Raw genomic sequence first — 24,808 nt, 5'->3', positions numbered from 1 at the left:
GCTGACCGCTGCTGTACACTATTCTAGTTTAGCAGGGATAGGAGTGGGATGGCAATTTTTTTGAACATACAGGGCCGCTCTGCCGCGTGCAGGAGGTCCCATACCAGGAATACATCTACTTCAGCCCTTCCTGGGACTGAACACCTCCCTCTGCAACTGGATCCTGGACTTCCTGACAGGACGCCCCCAAGTGGTGAGGGTAGGTAACAACACATCCACCACGCTGACCCTCAACACGGGGGCCCCTCAGGGTTGCGTGCTTAGTCCCCTCCTGTAATACCTGTTCATCCACGACTGCGCACAACTCCAACACCATCATTAAGTTTGCCAACGACACAACGGTGGTAGGCCTGATCACTAACGACGATGAGACAGCCTACAGGGAGGAGGTCAGAGACCTGACAGTGTGGTGCCATGACAACAACCTCTCCCCTCAACGTCAGCAAGACAAAGGAGCTGATCGTGGACTACAAGAAATGGAGGGCTGAGCACGCCCCCATTCACATCGACGGGGCTGAAGTGGAGCGGATCGAGAGCTTCAAGATTCTCTGTGTCCACATCACTAAGGATCTATCATGGTCCAAACACACCAACACAGTCGTGAAGAGGTCACGACAATGCCTCTTCCCCCTCAGGAGGCTGAAAAGATTTGGCCTGGGCCTTCAGATCCTCAAAAAGTTATACAGCTGCACCATTGAGAGCATCTTGACTGGCTGCATCACCGCCTGGTCTGGCAACTGCTCGGCATCCGACCGCAAGGCGCTACATAGGGTAGTGCGTACTGCCCATTACATCACTGGGGCAGAGCTCCCTGCAATCCAGGACCTCTGTACCAGGCGTGTCAGAAGAAGGCCCTAAAAATTGTAAAAGACACCCAAGTCATAGACTGTTCACTGTGCTAACATGTGGCAAGCGGTACCGATGCACCAAGTCTGGAACCAACAGGACCCTGAACAGCTTCTACCCCCAAGCCATAAGACTGCTAAATAGTTAGTTAAACAGTTAACTAAATAGCTACCTGGATTATCTGCATTGATTCTTTTTGCACTAACTTTTTTGACTCATCACATATGCTGCTGCTACTGTTTACTTTCTGTCCCTTTATTCCTAGCTATATATACATATCTACCACGATTACCCCGTACCCCTGCACATGGACTCGGTACTGGTACCCCGTGTATCCAGCTAAACTATCGTTACTCATTGTGTATTTATTATTACTTTTCTATTATTTCTCTATTTTCTTTCTCTCTGCGTTGTTTGGAAGGGCCCGGAAGTAAGCACTTCACTGGTAGTCTACACCTGTTGTTCACAAAGAATGTGATGAATAAAATGTGATTTGATATGGGTGTCCCGCTCTCTTGTTGGGTATCATGGCCTTCTGCTTTTATCTAGTACAGTACTGCTAAACTCCTAAACTTTGATCCTTGTTGTCCTTGTAGTTCCTTGGTCACCTGACATGGGTGTCGTGCTCTCTGAACCCTTCTAGTAGAGACGAACTGCTGCAGCTCCTGGACACTGCTAGGGTGAGTTTGATACACATTTAAGCGTCCAATTAAAAACAGCAGTGTGTGAATGTAATACACAGGAGCTGATTGGTCTGGCCTCCATCTATTCACAACAATGGCACTGCACATGCATCAAAGCAAACAGATATTCACTGGCAGAGTGAAGTTGTAGATGTTTAAGCAGATGTTTTAGAGAGAGAATCTATGTCTGTTCTGTGGCGTTTTCAGCAGCTGAACGTGCTCCCTCTGAAGAAGACCGGTGTACTATGAAATTAAACAGGTTTACATGGTCGTTGCATAGCAGGATATGTGTCTGTTCTCCGGTGTGTAATGTGTATCTGTGTTGTTTTGTGGTTGTTTGTGCAGCAGCTGAAGGTGCTTCCCCTGAAGACCAGTGTAGAGCAGGACTGCATCCTGAGCCTGTCAGCCCGCTGTCTTCTTCTGACCTGGCGAGACAATGAGAAGCTGCTGCTGAGGATCCCCACGCACGAGATCGCTGCCGCCTCCTACCTGAGAGACGATGCACTGCACCTCCTGGTGCTCAAAACAGGCAAGGCAGCTCAGTAACACACATGTGAATGATTAGCCATGTCTGGGTTCAGCATCTAATAGTTTGTCAGCCTCCAATCACAGATTGTATTTACTATGCTGTGAAGCAAATACTACATGGTTGTGTGGATGAATCAATCTGAATCTGAAAAGTATGTCTTTGATGACACTCCTTCTCCATCCTCCTCCTCCTCCTCCTCCTCCTCCTCCATCCTTCTCCTCCTCCATCCTTCTCCTCCTCCTCCTCCATCCCCCTCCTCCATCCTCCATCCTTTTCCTCTCCCTCCTCCATCCTCCACCTCCTCCATCCTCCTCCTCCATCCTTTTCTTCCTCCTCCTTCTCCATCCTTTTCCTCATCCTCCTCCATCATCCTCCTCCTCCATCCTCCTCCTCCTCCATCCTTTTCCTCCTCCTCCTCCTCCTCCTCCTCCATCCTCCTCCTCCTCCATCCTTCTCCTCCTCCTCCTCCAACATCCTCCTCCTCCTCGTACTCCTCCTCCATCGTCCTCCTCCTCCATCCTCCCCCTCCCCCAGGTTTAAAAGTAGATACCGTCCTGGCAGGAGGCAGTGTGGCCGGTAACAGCCTGGAGAAGAAAAAACCAGGAGGCATCGAGGGTCGTCGTCAGACCATGAGCAACTCTGACCCCCGTCCAGCAGGTGGCACTATGGAGCGCAGACACACCATCTGTGGAGTGGACTGGAAGAACCACAAACCCTCCTCCAAGCAGCCGCAGCCGCAGCCCAACCCAGGCCTGGTGCAGGGTGCTGGGGGAGAAGGAGGAGGAAGAGGAGTAGGAGGAGCGGCTGGAGGTGCTTCTTGTTTCCTTTTACTACTTTTGAGTTTATTGTTTTAAAGTGTGTTGTGATTTTAAATGAAAGTTTGATTTTATTTGATTTGAGGTGCTGGTGGCAGTCTAGAGAGGCAGATGAGGGTAGGAGGGAGCTGGGAGCGGAGACAGACCAGGAAGCCTGGAGGAGGAAGCTGGGAGAAGAGGCCAGTGAGCGGGAGCTGGGACCGACCCAGACCGGTTGGGGGGAGTTGGGAGAAGAGACACGGGGGCAGCGGAGTAGGAGGAGGTACAGTATGAAATGTTTCATGTGTTTCTCTTTTTAATCACGCTCATGATCTTATGTCATGTAAGCTACACTGTTTCCCGTATTGTAAACTGCTAAAGTGTATTTGTATGTGTAAATATAATCAATAACTATACTAAACTGTAATCTATATACAGTGGGGAGAACAAGTATTTGATACACTGCCGATTTTGCAGGTTTTCCTACTTACAAAGCATGTAGAGGTCTGTAATTTTTATCATACGTACACTTCAACTGTGAGAGACGGAATCTACAACAAAAATCCAGAAAATCACATTGTATGATTTTTAAGTAATTCATTTGCATTTTATTGCATGACATAAGTATTTGATCACCTACCAACCAGTAAGAATTCCGGCTCTCACAGACCTGTTAGTTTTTCTTTAAGAAGCCCTCCTGTTCTCCACTCATTACCTGTATTAACTGCACCTGTTTGAACTCATTACCTGTATAAAAGACACCTGTCCACACACTCAATCAAACAGACTCCAACCTCTCCACAATGGCCAAGACCACAGAGCTGTGTAAGGACATCAGGGATAGAATTGTAGACCTGCACAAGGCTGGGATGGGCTACAGGACAATAGGCAAGCAGCTTGGTGAGAAGGCAACAACTGTTGGCGCAATTATTAGAAAATGGAAGAAGTTCAAGATGAAGGTCAATCACCCTCGTCTGAGGCTCCATACAAGATCTCACCTCGTGGGGCATCAATGATCATGAGGAAGGTGAGGGATCAGCCCAGAACTACACGACAGGACCTGGTCAATGACCTGAAGAGAACTGGGACCACAGTCTCAAAGAAAACCATTAGTAACACACTACGCCGTCATGGATTAAAATCCTGCAGCGCACGCAAGGTCCCCCTGCTCAAGTCAGCGCATGTCCAGGCCCGTCTGAAGTTTGCCAATGACCATCTGGATGATCCAGAGGAGGAATGGGAGAAGGTCATGTGGTCTGATGAGACAAAAATAGAGCTTTTTGGTCTAAACTCCACTCGCCGTGTTTGGAGGAAGAAGAAGGATGAGTACAACCCCAAGAACACCATCCCAACCGTGAAGCATGGAGGTGGAAACATCATTCTTTGGGGATGCTTTTCTGCAAAGGGGACAGGACGACTGCACCGTATTGAGGGGAGGATGGATGGGGCCATGTATCGCGAGATCTTGTCCAACAATCTCCTTCCCTCAGAAAAGAGCATTGAAGATGGGTCGTGGCTGGGTCTTCCAGCATGACAACGACCCGAAACACACAGCCAGGGCAACTAAGGAGTGGCTCCGTAAGAAGCATCTCAAGGTCCTGGAGTGGCCTAGCCAGTCTCCAGACCTGAACCCAATAGAACATCTTTGGAGGGAGCTGAAAGTCCGTATTGCCCAGCGACAGCCCCGAAACCTGAAGGATCTGGAGAAGGTCTGTATGGAGGAGTGGGCCAAAATCCCTGCTGCAGTGTGTACAAACCTGGTCAAGACCTACTGGAAACGTATGATCTCTGTAATTGCAAACAAAGGTTTCTGTACCAAATATTAAGTTCTGCTTTTCTGATGTATCAAATACTTATGTCATGCAATAAAATGCAAATTAATGACTTAAAAATCATACAATGTGATTTTCTGGATTTTTGTTTTAGATTCTGTCTCTCACAGTTGAAGTGTACCTATGATAAAAATTACAGACCTCTACATGCTTTGTAAGTAGGAAAACCTGCAAAATCGGCAGTGTATCAAATACTTATTCTCCCCACTGTAGGCAGCTGGGAGAAGAGGCATGGAGCTGGAGGGAAGCCTGGAGGCAGCTGGGAGAGGAAGCACACCCAGGGAGGGAGCTGGGAACGCAGGCAGGCCTGTACAGGGAGCTGGGAGAGGGGGAAGAGCTATGGAAGCTGGGAGAGGAGGAACCATAACCCACTGGAGCCGACACCATGCCCTGATGCCTACTGTAATCTGGTCATACTGGCTGTGGAGAACCGGGTGAGACATACACACCTCTCTCTCTCTCTCTCTCTCTCTCTATCTCTCTCACACATACACACACCTTGTAAAGAACAGGGTGAGGACTTGTCTCAATAAATGCCATTACTATATTAGCAGCCTGATGGGTTTTGCTAGGGCGTTGTGGATGGGGGTGGTGGATGGGTGGTGGATGGGGGGTGGATGGGGTGGTGGATGGGGGTGGTGGATGGGTGGTGGATGGGGGTGGTGGATGGGGGTGGTGGATGGGTGTGGTGGATGGGGGTGGTGGATGGGGGTGGTGGATAGGGGGGTGGATGGGGGTGGTGGATGGGGGTGGTGGATGGGTGGTGGATGGGGGTGGTGGATGGGGGTGGTGGATGGGGGGTGGTGGATGGGGTGGTGGATAGGGGTGGTGGATGGGTGTGGTGGATGGGTGGTGGATGGGGGTTGGTGGATGGGGTGGTGGATGGGGGTGGTGGATGGGTGGTGGATGGGTGTGGTGGATGGGTGGGTGGTGGATGGGGGTGGTGGATGGGTGTGGTGGATGGGTGGTGGATGGGGGTGGTGGATGGGTGGTGGATGTGGGTGATGGATGGGGGTGGTGGAAGGGGGGTGGTGGATAGGTGTGGTGGATGGGGGTGGTGGATGGGGGTGGTGGATGGGTGTGGTGGATGGGGGTGGTGGATGGGTGGTGGATGGGGGTGGTGGTGGATGGGTGGTGGGTGGGGGTGGTGGATGGGTGGTGGATGGGGGTGGTGGATGGGTGGTGGATGGGGGTGGTGGATGGGGGTGGTGGATGGGTGGTGGATGGGGGTGGTGGTGGATGGGTGGTGGGTGGGGATGGTGGATGGGTGGTGGATGGGGGTGGTGGTGGATGGGGGTGGTGGTGGATGGGGGGTGGTGATGGGGGTGGTGGATGGGTGTGGTGGATGGGTGGTGGATGGGGGTAATCCACCTGTAGTGAGACAGTGAGAGCTTCCTGGTATTAGACTCATACATTAAAATGAATTGACAGATAATTATATCTGTTCTACTTCACACATTTATATCTGAATGCCCCACATGTTGCCCTCCTAAACCCCACAACGTGTTGCCCTCCTAAACCCCACAACATGTTGCCCTCCTAAACCCCACAACATGTTGCCCTCCTAAACCCCACAACATGTTGCCCTCCTAAACCCCACAACATGTTGTCCTCCTAAACCCCACAACATGTTGCCCTCCTAAACCCCACAACATGTTGCCCTCCTAAACCCCACAACATGTTGCCCTCCTAAACCCCACAACATGTTGCCCTCCTAAACCCCACAACATGTTGCCCTCCTAAACCCCACAACATGTTGCCCTCCTAAACCCCACAACATGTTGCCCTCCTAAACCCCACAACGTGTTGCCCTCCAATATCCGGGTCCACTTTCCACGACAGAAACAGAGTTCAGGACCCTGGTCTCCAAGAGACTGATGGACCTGTAGGCCATATCACATACAGTTACATACAGAACCGAACTCATGTGGTTTAAATTAACTTAACCTAACTTTCTACAACATGCAGTTCAGGATAGTTGTTGTCCCTTTGAATCTCAGTCACTCACTCCACAATAAAGTGCGTCCCAAATGGTACCCTCTTCCCAATGGGCCCTGGTCTAAAGTAGTGCACTACATAGGGAATAGGGTGCCATTTGGGCCGCACACTGAATCTCAGTCCCTCACTCCACAATAATAAATCCTCCCTCAAAGGAAAACTATTAATAGATGTATTATCTATTTTTATTCATAGGGTTTTGTTTTGTTTGGGTGTGAAATAGCTTCTGCTTTGTTCAGGTCAGACTGACTGTGACACTGAGAAGCAGACACATACACACACACACACACAGAGACACACACACAAATACACACACACACACAGAGACACACACACAAATACACACACACACACAGAGACACACACACAAATACGCACACACACACAGACACACACACAAATACGCACACAGACAGTCACAGACAGACAGTCAAACAGACAGACACACACGCAAAAATGTGTGCACAAGCACTCACACACACAGAGACAGGCAAACATACACACACACACACACACATACATGCACATACACACATCCTTCTCTGTCTTTCTCATGCTCATTCTCAACTAAACCCCCACAGTGAAATCCAATCCAATACTGTGGCGGACCTCTCACTGTCATGTAATGCTACTAATTATGCAATGCATTGTGTCCTAGTGTGTGTGTGTGTGTGTGTGTGTGTGTGTGTGTGTGTGTGTGTGTGTGTGTGTGTGTGTGTGTGTGTGTGTGTGTGTGTGTGTGTGTGTGTGTGTGTGTGAATCTGTGTCTGAAAACTAGTGTCAAAGTTTTGCTTCCTCTGTCCTTGTTTCCTCCACTCCTTGCCTCTCTTTGAACGTGCGTTGTAGCCTGAGGGGAGGAACCTTCCCTCCTCTCCTCCAATGGGCTTTGAGAGGGAGGTGAGGAATGGGGGAAACAAGGGGAGAATCTTAACTGCATTTCCTTGATTCCTCACATCCTCTCTCCTCGCCTCTTTCTCAAAACCCGTTGGATAAGAAGGTGAGAGGAAAAGGCCCACTGACCTTCTCATCCAATGGGTTTTGAGAAGGAGACGAGGGAAGAGGATGAGATTCTCCCAAGGACAGAGGAAGATATTAACGCCACCATGCAGTCTTTGTAATTTTATTTTTAAATCATCACGGTATGTCTAATAAATAACTGTGAGTGTTTATTTAATTAAAATAACTCAAATATATGTTTTATAATTCATATCCCTGAGCCTCCTTTGGCCCTTGAAATGCTCAGTCTGATCGTGTGGGTGTTAGGAAACACATTTGAAGATATTGACATACACAGCCCTGATTGGCTGATAGGATGGTCTAGAGCCCACCCTCTTACCCAGATGAACAGTCATTGGTCTATTATAATCAGATCACATTGTGGCGTCATGATGTGGGCCAAAAGTTCCATCCCACCTGAACAGGCTGAAATTCCAGCCATTTTTTTCAAACAGCTCTTAGACAAAAAAGGGCATTATCATAATTTTTACAATTTCAGAGTGTTATTTCGACCTCATAGTAGGGTCGGGACCATACCAGTATCGTGATACTCGTCAGTGTTGTGGCAAGGAAACAAAGCACTTAGCAGATTTCACTTCTTTAGGAAAACAGCCCTAATGTTGGAAACAAACATCATTATGTTGTCATCCAGAGTCACACAGTATTTTACAGCAGGTTTTTAAAGGACCAAAGAGTTTGGTCTGCGTCATGTAAAAATTTTAGCCGTGGAAAAAATATTGCGACACTGATATCGTCCTACCTCATAGTACGTGCGTGGAAATATTATATATAAAAAAAAAAAAACAGAAATAACATTTTTAAATGCACTGCCCCTTTAACATTTTTAGACAGTCCCAGACTGACTGACTGACTGAGCTATCATACAGTGGGGAAAAAAAGTATTTAGTCAGCCACCAATTGTGCAAGTTCTCCCACTTAAAAAGATGAGAGAGGCCTGTAATTTTCATCATAGGTACACGTCAACTATGACAGACAAAATGAGAAAAAAAAAATCCAGAAAATCACATTGTAGGATTTTTAATGAATTTATTTGCAAATTATGGTGGAAAATAAGTATTTGGTCAATAACAAAAATTTCTCAATACTTTGTTATATACCCTTTGTTGGCAATGACACAGGTCAAACGTTTTCTGTAAGTCTTCACAAGGTTTTCACACACTGTTGCTGGTATTTTGGCCCATTCCTCCATGCAGATCTCCTCTAGAGCAGTGATGTTTTGGTGCTGTCGCTGGGCAACACGGACTTTCAACTCCCTCCAAAGATTTTCTATGGGGTTGAGATCTGGAGACTGGCTAGGCCACTCCAGGACCTTGAAATGCTTCTTACGAAGCCACTCCTTCGTTGCCCGGGCGGTGTGTTTGCGATCATTGTCATGCTGAAAGACAAAGCCACGTTTAATCTTCAATGCCCTTGCTGATGGAAGGAGGTTTTCACTCAAAATCTCACGATACATGGCCCCATTCATTCTTTCCTTTACACAGATCAGTCGTCCTGGTCCCTTTGCAGAAAAACAGCCCCAAAGCATGATGTTTCCACCCCCATGCTTCACAGTAGGTATGGTGTTCTTTGGATGCAACTCAGCATTCTATGTCCTCCAAACACGACGAGTTGAGTTTTTACCAAAAAGTTATATTTTGGTTTCATCTGACCATTTAACATTCTCCCAATCCTCTTCTGGATCATCCAAATACACTCTAGCGAACTTCAGACGGGCCTGGACATGTACTGGCTTAAGCAGGGGGACACGTCTGGCACTGCAGGATTTGAGTCCCTGGCGGCGTAGTGTGTTACTGATGGTAGGCTTTGTTACTTTGGTCCCAGCTCTCTGCAGGTCATTTACTAGGTCCCCCTGTGTGGTTCTGGGATTTTTGCTCACCGTTCTTGTGATCATTTTGACCCCACAGGGTGAGATCTTGCGTGGAGCCCCAGATCGAGGGAGATTATCAGTGGTCTTGTATGTCTTCCATTTCCTAATAATTGCTCCCACAGTTGATTTCTTCAAACCAAGATGCTTACCTATTGCAGATTCAGTCTTCCCAGCCTGGTGCAGGTCTACAATTTTGTTTCTGGTGTCTTTTGACAGCTCTTTGGTCTTGGCCATAGTGGAGTTTGGAGTGTGACTGTTTGAGGTTGTGGACAGGTGTCTTTTATACTGATAACAAGTTAAAACAGGTGCCATTAATACAGGTAACGAGTGGAGGACAGAGAAGCCTCTTAAAGAAGAAGTTACAGGTCTGTGAGAGCCAGAAATCTTGCTTGTTTGTAGGTGACCAAATACTTATTTTCCACCATAATTTGCAAATACATTCATTAAAAATCCTACAATGTGATTTTCTGGATAATTTTTTCTCAATTTGTCTGTCATAGTTGACGTGTACCTATGATGAAAATTACAGGCCTCTCTCATCTTTTTAAGTGGGAGAACTTGCACAATTGGTGGCTGACTAAATACTTTTTTCCCCCACTGTAATACCCATGGCCCGTCCAGAAACAACCTCTAGCCCCTACAGAGTCTAGACACTCGTGGAGATCTGAGAGGGATTGATGGGTGGTGACATGGTGAGAGCTCCACTTTACCCTCTGATAGACTTGGTGGAATTTTGATGGTGTTTTCTTACACCTGTCCAATCCTCTCAGATCTCCACAAGTGTCTAGGAGTAGGGGCTAGTGCAGGGATCCCCAACTGGCAGCCCGCGGGTGTCACGATCGTTCACGGAAGAGACGGACCAAGGCGCAGCGTGATAAGCGTACATGTTTATTAATGTACTGAACACACGACAAAACAACAAAACAAACGATACGTGAAGTCCTAGGTTACACAAAATAAACCTTACGGAACAAGATCCCACAAACTAAACTGGTGCCAACAGGCTGCCTAAGTATGGTCCCCAATCAGAGACAACGAGATACAGCTGCCTCTGATTGGGAACCACCCTGGCCAACATAGAGCTAAACGAACTAGAACAAAAACATAGAAAACAAGACATATCAAATCCACACCCTGGCTCAACATTTAAGAGTCCCCAGAGCCAGGGCGTGACAGCGGGACGAATTTGGCCAGCGGGTGGTTCAAAATGTACATATACATATATATTTATATATATATATATTTATTTATTTTAATATTTTTTTTAGGGGGGGGACAAAACACCAGGAAATCAGCTCCAAGTCATTTTAATTTGGGAAATCTGTTCCCAAGTATTTCCAAGCATAGTTTTGTGGTCCTCTGTAGCTCAATTGGTAGAGCATGGCGCTTGTAACGCCAGGGTAGTGGGTTCGATCCCCGGCACCACCCCCATACGTAAAAATGTATGCACACATGACTGTAAGTCGCTTTGGATAAAAGCGTCTGCCAAATGGCATTATTTATTATAATAGAGAGACACGTGACCATATACAAATGTATGCAAGGTTTGAAATTATTATGTTTTAGTCAAATATCATATCTGTTTCGGCTTCTCTGCGGTCAATTTGCAGTCCACAAATTATTTGTAATTATGTTCCAGCCCCCCCAACCATCCACTCAAGAAAACATCGGCCCACGCCTGAATCTAGTTGATGATCCCTGGGGTTGTTTCTGGGCAGGACCCCACAGCCCTCCTGGTGTGTGGTGGACCTACAGCACGACTTGAGGCATTGGTTGGATGTGTCATTCCGTTGCTGTAGACACACATGGATTTGCACCAGGCTGATCAGACAGTTCTGGGTAGCTGAAGAACTGCTGTAAACAGTGAAAGGATATTACTGTATTTACACGTCTACTATTCACACCCTTTGCTTCAATCCAGCTAGTTAGATGTGCAACCACTGACTAACTATAGCTAGGGGAATATCTCTAGTCTAGCAATAGATACTGTTGTTTTGGCTGTATGGCATCATTGAATAAGATGACCAATGGTTAGCTAGGTAGCTAGGATACATCAGACAGCTAATCATTTACAGTAACAGCTGTTCATTAATAAGTCAATACGCTATAAATCTTATGCCGAAATTAAGAAATATTACTTTATCTTGGTAATGTGGCATGGTATGGGCAGCTATTAATGGATTAATGAATAGATTCATAGAATCATAGAATCATAGAATCATAGAATCATAGAATCATATAATGAAGTTAGAACTCCTACTCTGAAAGGACAGGAAGTGCACTTAACCAATGACAGGCATTCCACATCAAAATATCAAGTCGTTTTTTTGGGGGGGGGGTTTATATGCAAAAATGAAAAACTATCCATTTTCAGTTTTTGCAATTTCTTTTCAAAAACAAATAAACAAGCCGTTTTCACATTCCCGATTGCTCCATTTTAACTTGGAAAAAAACAAATATCAAAACCTACATGGACCTTAATCTTACCTCAGGAATCTTGTAATAATGTTGTCCACGACATAGGCTAATTATCTTGACCGCCATCACAACGTAGATACCGAAATGTTCTGTCAATTCCCCAGATCAACATTAATTCCTTCAATTTAGCTGTTGTTCAATTGTGTGCAATTGTGTGTCTGCTAAATGACTCACACCTGCTCTTTATCACTTGACTGTCATTCAGAAAATCCTTTTCTGAATCAGCTGATGTTGAGGGATAATGTCCGTAACTAAACAACTAGACATCAAATGCGCATCAAACAACTATTAATTATTGAAGAATGACAGTATCAATGGATTTTGCAATCCCATACATTATTTTGGATATGTGTGACCATGAAAACTGTTTTCACACCAGAACACAGTGTCGCCCTCCCAGAGTGCGAAGAACCTTGGCGTGACCATGGACAACACCTACTGTCGTTCTCTGCAAACATCAAAGCAGTGACTCGCTCCTGCAGGTTCCTGCTCTACAACATCCGTAGAGTGCGACCCTACCTCACACAGGAAGCGGCGTAGGTCCTAATTCAGGCACATGTCCTCTTCCATCTAGACTACTGCAACTCGCTGTTGGCCTGGCTCCCCGCTTGTGCCATCAAACCCCATGCAGCTTATCCAGAACGCTGCAGCCCGCCTGGTTTTCAACCTTCCCAAGTTCTCTCATGTCACCCCACCCCGCTCTGGATAAGAGTGTCTGCTAAATGTGTCTGCTAAATGACTCACTACTGTAGTGGCTCTGGATAAGAGTGTCTGCTAAATGACTCACTACTGTAGTCTCTCTGGATAAGAGTGTCTGCTAAATGACTCACTACTGTAGTCTCTCTGGATAAGAGTGTCTGCTAAATGACTCACTACTGTAGTCTCTCTGGATAAGAGTGTCTGCTAAATGACTCACTACTGTAGTCTCTCTGGATAAGAGTGTCTGATAAATGACTCACTACTGTAGTCTCTCTGGATAAGAGTGTCTGATAAATGACTCACTACTGTAGTCTCTCTGGATAAGAGTGTCTGCTAAATGACTAAAATGTGAAGATAAAAAATGTAAACATAGGGAGATGCGAAATGTTGCGAGGTTACAGAGCACTTCTGAGATTTCCATTTAAAAAAAGAGTCCGACAGCAATACCCAGGAATTTCACAGGATCAAGTTCAGTGTGCAATTCAATTGATAAATGCTTAGTACATGACATAACAGCAAACAGCAGTATCACATGTAAGGAAAGAAAGGTCGTGTTTTATGTCACACGATTTCTGCCGAAATCTGTGACGTCTCCAAGCATGAGAAAGGGGTCAAACAGGTTTTGATTCAACTCATTAATTATATTCAATGTATCTATGTTCCCCCTTTATATCTTAATGTACAGTATTCACGTGAAAAATAAAGCCAAATTATTATGAATTACTTTGTAACAGCTCCAAACAGTTGTTCACTATAAGAAATGCTCACTGGTGCCCTAGATTATAGAAAGATCTACAACCCCCCCATCTAGACTACTGCAACTCACTGTTGGCCTGGCTCCCCGCTTGTGCCATCAAACCCCATGCAGCTTATCCAGAACGCTGCAGCCCGCCTGGTTTTCAACCTTCCCAAGTTCTCTCATGTCACCCCACTCCTCCGCACACTCCACTGGCTTCCAGTCGAAGCTCACATCCACTACAAGACCATGGTGCTTACCTACGGAGCAGCAAGAGGAACTGCCCCTCCCTACCTTCAGGCTATGCTCAAACCCTACACCCCAACCCGAGCACTCCGTTCTGCCACCTCTGGTCTCTTGGCCCTCCCACCCCTACGGGAGGGCAGCTCCCACTCAGCCCAGTCCAAGCTCTTCTCTGTCCTGGCACCCCAATGGTGGAAACAGTTTCCCCCTGAAGCTAGGAAGGCAGAGTCCCTGCCCATCTTCCGAAAGCAGCTGAAACCCAACTCTTCAAAGAGCATCTTAAATAATCCCCCTCCTCACCCCCCAAAACCAAAGGACCCTTTCCTGAACCAACAGTTGCACTTGACTCCTCCCCCTTACTAGCACTGACTTTGCTGATAGCTACTTTATTAAGGAAAAATGTACTTAAAATGACCGTGATATGGTGTTGTCCCACCTAGCTATCTTAAGATGAACGCATTAACTGTAAGTCTCTCTGGATAAGAGTGTCTGCTAAATGACTCACTACTGTAAGTCTCTCTGGATAAGAGTGTCTGCTAAATGACTCACTACTGTAGTCTCTCTGGATAAGAGTGTCTGCTAAATGACTCACTACTGTAAGTCTCACTGGATAAGAGTGTCTGCTAAATGACTCACTACTGTAGTCTCTCTGGATAAGAGTGTCTGCTAAATGACTCACTACTGTAGTCTCTCTGGATAAGAGTGTCTGCTAAATGACTCACTACTGTAAGTCTCTCTGGATAAGAGTGTCTGCTAAATGACTCACTACTGTAGTGGCTCTGGATAAGAGTGTCTGCTAAATGACTCACTACTGTAGTGGCTCTGGATAAGAGTGTCTGCTAAATGACTCACTACTGTAGTCTCTCTGGATAAGAGTGTCTGCTAAATGACTCACTACTGTAGTCTCTCTGGATAAGAGTGTCTGCTAAATGACTCACTACTGTAGTCTCTCTGGATAAGAGTGTCTGCTAAATGACTCACTACTGTAGTCTCTCTGGATAAGAGTGTCTGCTAAATGACTCACTACTGTAGTCTCTCTGGATAAGAGTGTCTGCTAAATGACTCACTACTGTAGTCTCTCTGGATAAGAGTGTCTGATAAATGACTCACTACTGTAGTCTCTCTGGATAAGAGTGTCTGCTAAATGACTAAAATGTGAAGATAAAAAATGTAAACATAGGGAGATGCGAAATGTTGCGAGGTTACAGAGCACTTCTGAGATTTCCATTTAAAAAAAGAGTCCGACAGCAATACCCAGGAATTTCACAGGATCAAGTTCAGTGTGCAATTCAATTGATAAATGCTTAGTACATGACATAACAACAAACAGCAGTATCACATGTAAGGAAAGAAAGGTCGTGTTTTATGTCACACGATTTCTGCCGAAATCTGTGACGTCTCCAAGCATGAGAAAGGGGTCAAACAGGTTTTGATTCAACTCATTAATTATATTCAATGTATCTATGTTCCCCCTTTATATCTTAATGTACAGTATTCACGTGAAAAATAAAAGCCAAATTATTATGAATTACTTTGTAACAGCTCCAAACAGTTGTTCACTATAAGAAATGCTCACTGGTGCCCTAGATTATAGAAAGATCTACAACCCCCCATCTAGACTACTGCAACTCACTGTTGGCCTGGCTCCCCGCTTGTGCCATCAAACCCCATGCAGCTTATCCAGAACGCTGCAGCCCGCCTGGTTTTCAACCTTCCCAAGTTCTCTCATGTCACCCCACCCCGCTCTGGATAAGAGTGTCTGCTAAATGTGTCTGCTAAATGACTCACTACTGTAGTGGCTCTGGATAAGAGTGTCTGCTAAATGACTCACTACTGTAGTCTCTCTGGATAAGAGTGTCTGCTAAATGACTCACTACTGTAGTCTCTCTGGATAAGAGTGTCTGCTAAATGACTCACTACTGTAGTCTCTCTGGATAAGAGTGTCTGCTAAATGACTCACTACTGTAGTGGCTCTGGATAAGAGTGTCTGCTAAATGACTCACTACTGTAGTCTCTCTGGATAAGAGTGTCTGCTAAATGACTCACTACTGTAGTCTCTCTGGATAAGAGTGTCTGATAAATGACTCACTACTGTAGTCTCTCTGGATAAGAGTGTCTGCTAAATGACTAAAATGTGAAGATAAAAATGTAAACATAGGGAGATGCGAAATGTTGCGAGGTTACAGAGCACTTCTGAGATTTCCATTTAAAAAAAGAGTCCGACAGCAATACCCAGGAATTTCACAGGATCAAGTTCAGTGTGCAATTCAATTGATAAATGCTTAGTACATGACATAACAACAAACAGCAGTATCACATGTAAGGAAAGAAAGGTCGTGTTTTATGTCACACGATTTCTGCCGAAATCTGTGACGTCTCCAAGCATGAGAAAGGGGTCAAACAGGTTTTGATTCAACTCATTAATTATATTCAATGTATCTATGTTCCCCCTTTATATCTTAATGTACAGTATTCACGTGAAAAATAAAAGCCAAATTATTATGAATTACTTTGTAACAGCTCCAAACAGTTGTTCACTATAAGAAATGCTCACTGGTGCCCTAGATTATAGAAAGATCTACAACCCCCCCATCTAGACTACTGCAACTCACTGTTGGCCTGGCTCCCCGCTTGTGCCATCAAACCCCATGCAGCTTATCCAGAACGCTGCAGCCCGCCTGGTTTTCAACCTTCCCAAGTTCTCTCATGTCACCCCACCCCCGCTCTGGATAAGAGTGTCTGCTAAATGTGTCTGCTAAATGACTCACTACTGTAGTGGCTCTGGATAAGAGTGTCTGCTAAATGACTCACTACTGTAGTCTCTCTGGATAAGAGTGTCTGCTAAATGACTCACTACTGTAGTCTCTCTGGATAAGAGTGTCTGCTAAATGACTCACTACTGTAGTCTCTCTGGATAAGAGTGTCTGCTAAATGACTCACTACTGTAGTGGCTCTGGATAAGAGTGTCTGCTAAATGACTCACTACTGTAGTCTCTCTGGATAAGAGTGTCTGATAAATGACTCACTACTGTAGTCTCTCTGGATAAGAGTGTCTGATAAATGACTCACTACTGTAGTCTCTCTGGATAAGAGTGTCTGCTAAATGACTAAAATGTGAAGATAAAAAATGTAAACATAGGGAGATGCGAAATGTTGCGAGGTTACAGAGCACTTCTGAGATTTCCATTTAAAAAAAGAGTCCGACAGCAATACCCAGGAATTTCACAGGATCAAGTTCAGTGTGCAATTCAATTGATAAATGCTTAGTACATGACATAACAACAAACAGCAGTATCACATGTAAGGAAAGAAAGGTCGTGTTTTATGTCACACGATTTCTGCCGAAATCTGTGACGTCTCCAAGCATGAGAAAGGGGTCAAACAGGTTTTGATTCAACTCATTAATTATATTCAATGTATCTATGTTCCCTCTTTATATCTTAATGTACAGTATTCACGTGAAAAATAAAGCCAAATTATTATGAATTACTTTATAACAGATCCAAACAGTTGTTCACTATAAGAAATGCTCACTGGTGCCCTAGTTTATAGAAAGATCTACAACCCCCCACACACACACACACACACACACACACACACACACACACACACACACTGTGCTCTCCTAACGATGGTGTGTGTGTGTGTCTCTCTCTACAGGACGCAGCAGAGGAGTACTGTGCTCTGATCTGTCAGATGTTTCAGATCATCTACGGACACCAGACCATAGAGTGTGTAGACAGGGCCGGATTCCACTACACCATGCCAGACCACTACTGGCTACAGAGGAGTGAGTCACACACACACACACACACACACACACACACCAGAGGAGGCTGGTGGGAGGAGCTATAGGAGGATGGGCTCCTTGTAATGGCTGCAATGGAATCAATGGAACGGAGTCAAGAACGTTGTTTCCATGCGTTTGGTACCGTTCCATTGATTCCATTCCAGCCATTCCAAGGAGCCCCTCCTCCTATATGCTCCTCCCACCAGCCACCTCTGACGCAGACACCAGACCATAGCGTGTGTAGACAGGGCCAGACGGCTAGCGGCTACAGCATGCTGACCGTTATATAATTAAGCAATAAGGCCCGAGGGGATGTGGTATATGGCCAATATACCACGGCTAAGGGCTGTTCTTAAGCACGACGCAACGCGGAGTACCTGGATACAGCCCTTAGCCGTGGTATATTGGCCATATACCACATCCCCTCGGGCCTTATTGCTGTTATTACATTTTAGTAATTTAGTGCATACATTATTTTTATTTTCATACTGGCCCCCCGTGGGAAGCGAACCCACAACCCTGGCGTTGCAAACGCCATGCTCTACCAACTGAGCTACATCCCCTGCCGGCCATTCCCTCCCCTACCGCTGGGCCAATTGCGCGCCGCCCCATGGGTCTCCCGGTCGCGGCCGGCTACGACAGAGCCTGGATTTGAACCAGGATCTGTAGTGGCACGGCTAGCAGTAAAAATAAATGTTTTGTCATACCCGTGATATACGGTCTGTTATACCACAGCTGTCATCCAGTCAGCATTCGGGGCTCGAACCCCCCAGTTTATAATGGAAAATATAACACTCTTAGATAAACTCTAAACTGGTACACTGCATAAGTCATAAGCAGGATGGTACACGCAGACTCCCATATCTACATGTTTTAATCATTTCATCTCAGAAAATGTTTTCTTCAACCACAATATTTTCAACATAGAGCTATTAGCAGCACTATTTGGATTGGTTTTGTCTCAAGCCAGTGAGTTTATTAACATTCTTCATCAAGAATATGGGCAAAACGTTAATTAATAATGTAACCAGTTGAGAACCACTGTCTTAGATAATACATCCACAATCAATGGTACACAGACATTCATTCAGAAGTACATGAGCCTTAAATTAGACAGACACACTGCCTTAAAGTAGACAGGCACACTGCCTTAAAGTAGACAGGCACACTGCCTTAATGTAGACAGGCACACTGCCTTAAAGTAGACAGGCACACTGCCTTAAAGTAGACAGGCACACTGCCTTAAAGTAGACAGGCACACTGCCTTAATGTAGACAGGCACACTGCCTTAATGTAGACAGGCACACTGCCTTAATGTAGACAGGCACACTGCCTTAAAGTAGACAGGCACACTGCCTTAAAGTAGACAGGCACACTGCCTTAAAGTAGACAGGCACACTGCCTTAATGTAGACAGGCACACTGCCTTAAAGTAGACAGGCACACTGCCTTAAAGTAGACAGGCACACTGCCTTAATGTAGACAGGCACACTGCCTTAATGTAGACAGGCACACTGCCTTAATGTAGACATTGTTATTTCTAACAATGACATCTACATATATTTCAGGATCTTGTGTATCCCTGGAAATAAACAGAATTCATACAAACATTACAGTTTTGAAAACATAGTGTTTCATGGTCTCATGGCACACTTTACCCCGGGTATGGGGTGAGTTGAGCTGCAGGACAGGGTAAGTTAAGCCTCCTACACATTTCTGTCCTGAATTAAATATTACCACTAACTTTTTAAAACCATGACTATCTTTATTTCCCCAAACACAATCGCTTTTAAATATTTTAATCATTTGAAGCATCTTTTAACACAGGCTTAACTCCCAACAAACACTTTGTACTTTTACATAGTCCCTGTTGTTACCTCATATCCCAGTGATAATGCCCTGCATTACACCTGGGAAGAAAACACTTACATTGGCTCAACTTGCCATTGGCTCAACCATTGGCTCAACATACCCCATGGCCATTGGCTTAATTTACCCCAAGGCAAACATTTGGACTATATTAGCCTACACAGTGTCACGGCCGTTGAAGAACGGGTCAGACCAAGGCGCAGCGTGAAATGCATACATGTTTCTTTAACTGAATAAACATACAAAACGTGACGTCGGAAGGCTATACACTCTATCAAGCCAAAACTCGCCGAACACAAACAAGATCCCACAACCCAGGCAGGAAAACAGGCTACCTAAGTATGATCCCCAATCAGAGACAACGATCGACAGCTGCCTCTGATTGGGAACCACACCCGGCCAAACATAGAAATACAACACCTAGATCTACACATAGATATACCACCACCTAGAACTCAACATGCACACCCTGACCAAACTAACTAGAGTTCTGTAGGCCAGGGCGTGACACACAGCTACAAGGATGCACTTTCATGCTATGTTTAGGAGCTGATATTGAAGCTTATAGAGATCCCCAACTGATGTATGAAACAATCTTAAAACGATCTACTTTGGTTTAGATACAAGCATCATGAAACCTCAAACACAATCAATTCATTTGACTTGGTGAAAATCTGTTTAACGGACACAACTTGTTTAACTTGCTTACCACTTTTTCCATGTGGTTTCTTCCTTCACAGACTCCATGAAATGATGACCTCTTCCCAAATATTTGGTCAAATTAATCATTTTGTGTATTGATTCCTAGAAACAAGGGTTGCTCAACTTACCCCTTTGGCTCAACTCACCCCACTCTCCCCTACCAATATTTATAGATACAGATCCAACCAGCACCTTGGATAGTCTGTCTCAAACGCAATGGACAGAGCAAGATGAGAATGAACGGCATAGAAATTCCAAAATGCAGTCACACACCGAACATTGATTTAGATAGTCTCCCTTCACACACCGAACATTGATTTAGATAGTCTCCCTTCACACACCGAACATTGATTTAGATAGTCTCCCTTCACACACAGAACATTGATTTAGATAGTCTCCCTTCACACACTTCCTCTGACACATTTCCAGATCAGAGAGAGAGAGAGAGCGCCAGCACTGACGAGAACATGCTACAGGAAGCATTATTCTGAGGGTCTTTATGACTGAAAGGAGAGTGATGTAGGAAGCGTTTTCTTTCTCTGAACCTGCTTCCCAAATGTCACCCTTATTCCCTATGTAGTGCACTACTTTTGAACCACAGCCCTATGGGCCCTGGTGTACTACATAGATAACAGGGTGCCATTTGAGACAACCCAAGGGCGCTTGATGGTGAATAGTGATTGTTGTGTTCTGCTCCCAGGTGACAGCTGTCTCACTGACATGACGTACAGCTACGACGCTGACTTCAGCCCCTGTAGTTCTTAGTGAGTCACACCACACACACACACACACACACACACACACACACACACACACACACACACACACACACACACACACACACACACACACACACACACACACACACACACACACACACACACACACACACACACACACACACACACACACACACACACACACATAGTGAGTTATATCATGATACAGGGACAGTGTATAGTGAGTTATATCATGATACAGGGACCGTGTATAGTGAGTTATATCATGATACAGGGACAGTGTATGGTGAGTTATATCATGATACAGGGACAGTGTATAGTGAGTTATATCATGATACAGGGACAGTGTATAGTGAGTTATATCATGATACAGGAACAGTGTATAGTGAATTATATCATGATACAGGGACAGTGTATAGTGAGTTATATCATGATACAGGGACAGTGTATAGTGAGTTATATCATGATACAGGGACCGTGTATAGTGAGTTATATCATGATACAGGGACAGTGTATGGTGAGTTATATCATGATACAGGGACAGTGTATAGTGAGTTATATCATGATACAGGGACAGTGTATAGTGAGTTATATCATGATACAGGGACAGTGTATGGTGAGTTATATCATGATACAGGGACAGTGTATAGTGAGTTATATCATGATACAGGGACAGTGTATAGTGAGTTAGATCATGATACAGGGACAGTGTATAGTGAGTTAGATCATGATACAGGGACAGTGTATAGTGAGTAGTGAGTTAGATCATGATACAGGGACAGTGAGTAGTGAGTTAGATCATGATACAGGGACAGTGTATAGTGAGTTATATCATGATACAGGGACAGTGTATAGTGAGTTATATCATGATACAGGGACAGTGTATAGTGAGTAGTGAGTGATATCATGATACAGGGACAGTGTATAGTGAGTTAGATCATGATACAGGGACAGTGTATAGTGAGTTATATCATGATACAGGGACAGTGTATAGTGAGTTATATCATGATACAGGGACCGTGTATAGTGAGTTATATCATGATACAGGGACAGTGTATAGTGAGTTATATCATGATACAGGGACAGTGTATAGTGAGTTATATCATGATACAGGGACAGTGTATAGTGAGTTATATCATGATACAGGGACAGTGTATAGTGAGTTATATCATGATACAGGGACAGTGTATAGTGAGTTATATCATGATACAGGGACAGTGTATAGTGAGTTATATCATGATACAGGGACAGTGTATAGTGAGTTATATCATGATACAGGGACAGTGTATAGTGAGTTATATCATGATACAGGGACAGTGTATAGTGAGTTATATCATGATACAGGGACAGTGTATAGTGAGTGATAGGGCAGAGATGCCTCTATGAGTTCTCTATGCGTTTCATTCATAGGTTTATATTACTGCATAGTAAACGTTTTACAGTGTAATTTACCCGGTCATTTCTTTACTGTAAAATAAAGTGCTAATTTCTGTATTCTCCCCATAGTGATGGATCCCAGGAGGCCTTTGATCTGTATTACAGCGAAAACTACAGTGAGAGCTCGTCTCTTTCCCTACATGGCTCACACCACAGCCTGGCATCGCTGCACAGTGACGGAGGAGACAGCAACCAGGGCCTGCAGCTCATGCAGGAGTACATGATCACAGTAAGAATAAATACACGATCAGTTTTATTAGGTACACCACCCCGTTTCAGGAAAATTGGTTCGCTCCTACAGACAGTGAGTCACGTGGCCGTGGCTTTGCTACGTGAAGCAGGCAGACAGGCATCGAGAGGCATTCAGTTACTGTTCCATTGAACGTTAGAATGGGCCAAAACGAGTGACCTGAGAGACTTTGAGTGTGGTGTGATCGTCGGTGCCAGGCGCTCCGGATCCAGTATCTCATAAATGGCCTGGCCTCCTGGGCTTTTCACGCACTACAGTGTCTAGGGTTTACCGAGAATGGTGCGACAAACAAAAAACATCCAGTCAGCGGCAGTCCTGTGGGCGAAAACAGCTTGTTGATGAGAGGTCGAAGGAGAATGGCAAGAATGGTGCAAGCTAACAGGCGGGCCACAAACAGGCAAATAACGGCGCAGTACAACCGTGGTGTGCAGAACGGCATCTCTGAACACAAAAACCCTGTCGGTCCTTGTCACGGATGGGTTACTGCAGCAGACGACTACACCGGGTTCCACACCTATCAGCTAAAAACAACAAGAAGCGGCTCCAGTTGGGCATGCCATCACCAACACTGGACAATTGAGGAGTGGAAAAAAAATTGCCTGGTCCGACGAATCCCGGTTCCTGTTGCGTCACGCTGATGTCAGAGTCAGGACTTGGCCTAAGCAGTATGAGTGTGTACAGCGTGCGTAAAAAAAACAAAGCAGAGCTCGTGCCTTTCAAGCGACTTCTTTCAAATCATCATTAGGGTCTCATCATGCAGCCTTACAATGTATTAAAAAAATCTAAATAAATAGGTCATTTAGCAGACGCTCTTATCCAGAACAACTTACAGGAGCAATTAGGGTTAAGTGCCTTGCTCAAGGGCACATCAACAGATTTTTCACCTAGTCGGCTCAGGGATTAGAACTAGCGACCTTTAGGTTACTGGCACAACGCTCTTAACCACTAAGCTACCTGCCGCCATATAGCCCAAACATTTGAATAACTCTAAATTAAGCATATAGGAGGACCTATTTCTTTGTTAACCGCTCAACACAGAATAGCCACATGTGCTCACTCCCTCAAATTGTTTGGAGAAGATATTTATATTTTATTCCGCTTTGTTCAATTGTATTCTTCACTCTATAAAATAATGCCACGGAATTCTAAGCTAATCTTGTCTGCTAAATGAACTAGTGTAGCCCACAGACATTTGGCATAGCCAGATCAGGACATAACATAAGGACAACTCAGAGTATGCTATTCTGTTCTTCTGAAATAGACTACATTTTCTTCATATCGTGTTTCTTTAGACCTGTCTAAAATAAATAATGGATTTATTGTGAAGGTGTAGGCTATATTACATGGATTTATTATATATATTTTTTAATGTAAATGTTCCAAAGGTCTGCATTAGTAGCTTGTTGGCTTTGTGTGGAAGCCAGGAGATGCTAAAAGTGTTTATTTTAATTAACGGTCAATTACCAGGGCAGGAGTACATGATCACAATAAAGACAGACACATGACCACAATAGTCAGGACCACTGAATTAGAATTAGGACATGACATTATATTATTGACAGAACCTATAGCCTGGGGCCACAGACAGAGTTCAATCAATAAATAAATCCGTTAATCAATCGATCAATCCTTTCTGTCATCACTCTCTCCCAGAACCATCCAGTTGAGGTTTAAACTGAGTCCACAAGAGCTACTGGAGTTTGTCCTGCTTCTGAGACAGGCTCGGGTTCTCTCACCTCTCTCCTCTGTAATGTCCCCCTGTGACCTGTGTTTGTCCCCTCTCTTCCTCTGTAATGTCCCCCTGTGACCTGTGTTTGTCCCCTCTCTTCCTCTGTAATGCCCCCCTGTAACCTGTGTTTGTCCCCTCTCTTCCTCTGTAATGTCCCCCTGTGACCTGTGTTTGTCCCCTCTCTTCCACTGTAATGTCCCCCCTGTAACCTGTGTTTGTCCCCTCTCTTCCTCTGTAATGTCCCCCCTGTAACCTGTGTTTGTCCCCTCTCTTCCACTGTAATGTCCCCCCTGTGACCTGTGTTTGTCCCCTCTCTTCCACTGTAATGTCCCCCCTGTAACCTGTGTTTGTCCCCTCTCTTCCTCTGTAATGTCCCCCCTGTAACCTGTGTTTGTCCCCTCTCTTCCTCTGTAATGTCCCCCCTGTGACCTGTGTTTGTCCCCTCTCTTCCACTGTAATGTCCCCCCTGTGACCTGTGTTTGTCCCCTCTCTTCCTCTGTAATGTCCCCCCTGTAACCTGTGTTTGTCCCCTCTCTTCCTCTGTAATGTCCCCCTGTGACCTGTGTTTGT

At 45.0% G+C, this 24,808-nt stretch overlaps 1 protein-coding gene across 1 annotated transcript in view; it reads left to right on the top strand.

The window, feature by feature from the left end:
• The window catches only part of ccm2l (CCM2 like scaffold protein), a 63,485-nt gene that overhangs the window by 9,995 nt on the left and 28,682 nt on the right, over positions 1-24,808 (top strand). The window contains exons 3-10 of the mRNA XM_041857836.2: positions 1,443-1,526; positions 1,875-2,058; positions 2,593-2,868; positions 2,959-3,135; positions 4,898-5,118; positions 17,383-17,512; positions 20,783-20,846; positions 22,329-22,488. Coding sequence (XP_041713770.2) covers positions 1,443-1,526; positions 1,875-2,058; positions 2,593-2,868; positions 2,959-3,135; positions 4,898-5,118; positions 17,383-17,512; positions 20,783-20,846; positions 22,329-22,488 — 1,296 coding nt within the window. The remainder of the gene's footprint in view (positions 1-1,442; positions 1,527-1,874; positions 2,059-2,592; positions 2,869-2,958; positions 3,136-4,897; positions 5,119-17,382; positions 17,513-20,782; positions 20,847-22,328; positions 22,489-24,808) is intronic.

The sequence above is a fragment of the Coregonus clupeaformis genome, chromosome 30 (genome assembly GCF_020615455.1).
Source record: "Coregonus clupeaformis isolate EN_2021a chromosome 30, ASM2061545v1, whole genome shotgun sequence".
Lineage (NCBI taxonomy): Eukaryota > Metazoa > Chordata > Actinopteri > Salmoniformes > Salmonidae > Coregonus > Coregonus clupeaformis.
This window is presented reverse-complemented; position numbering and strand designations above follow the sequence as displayed.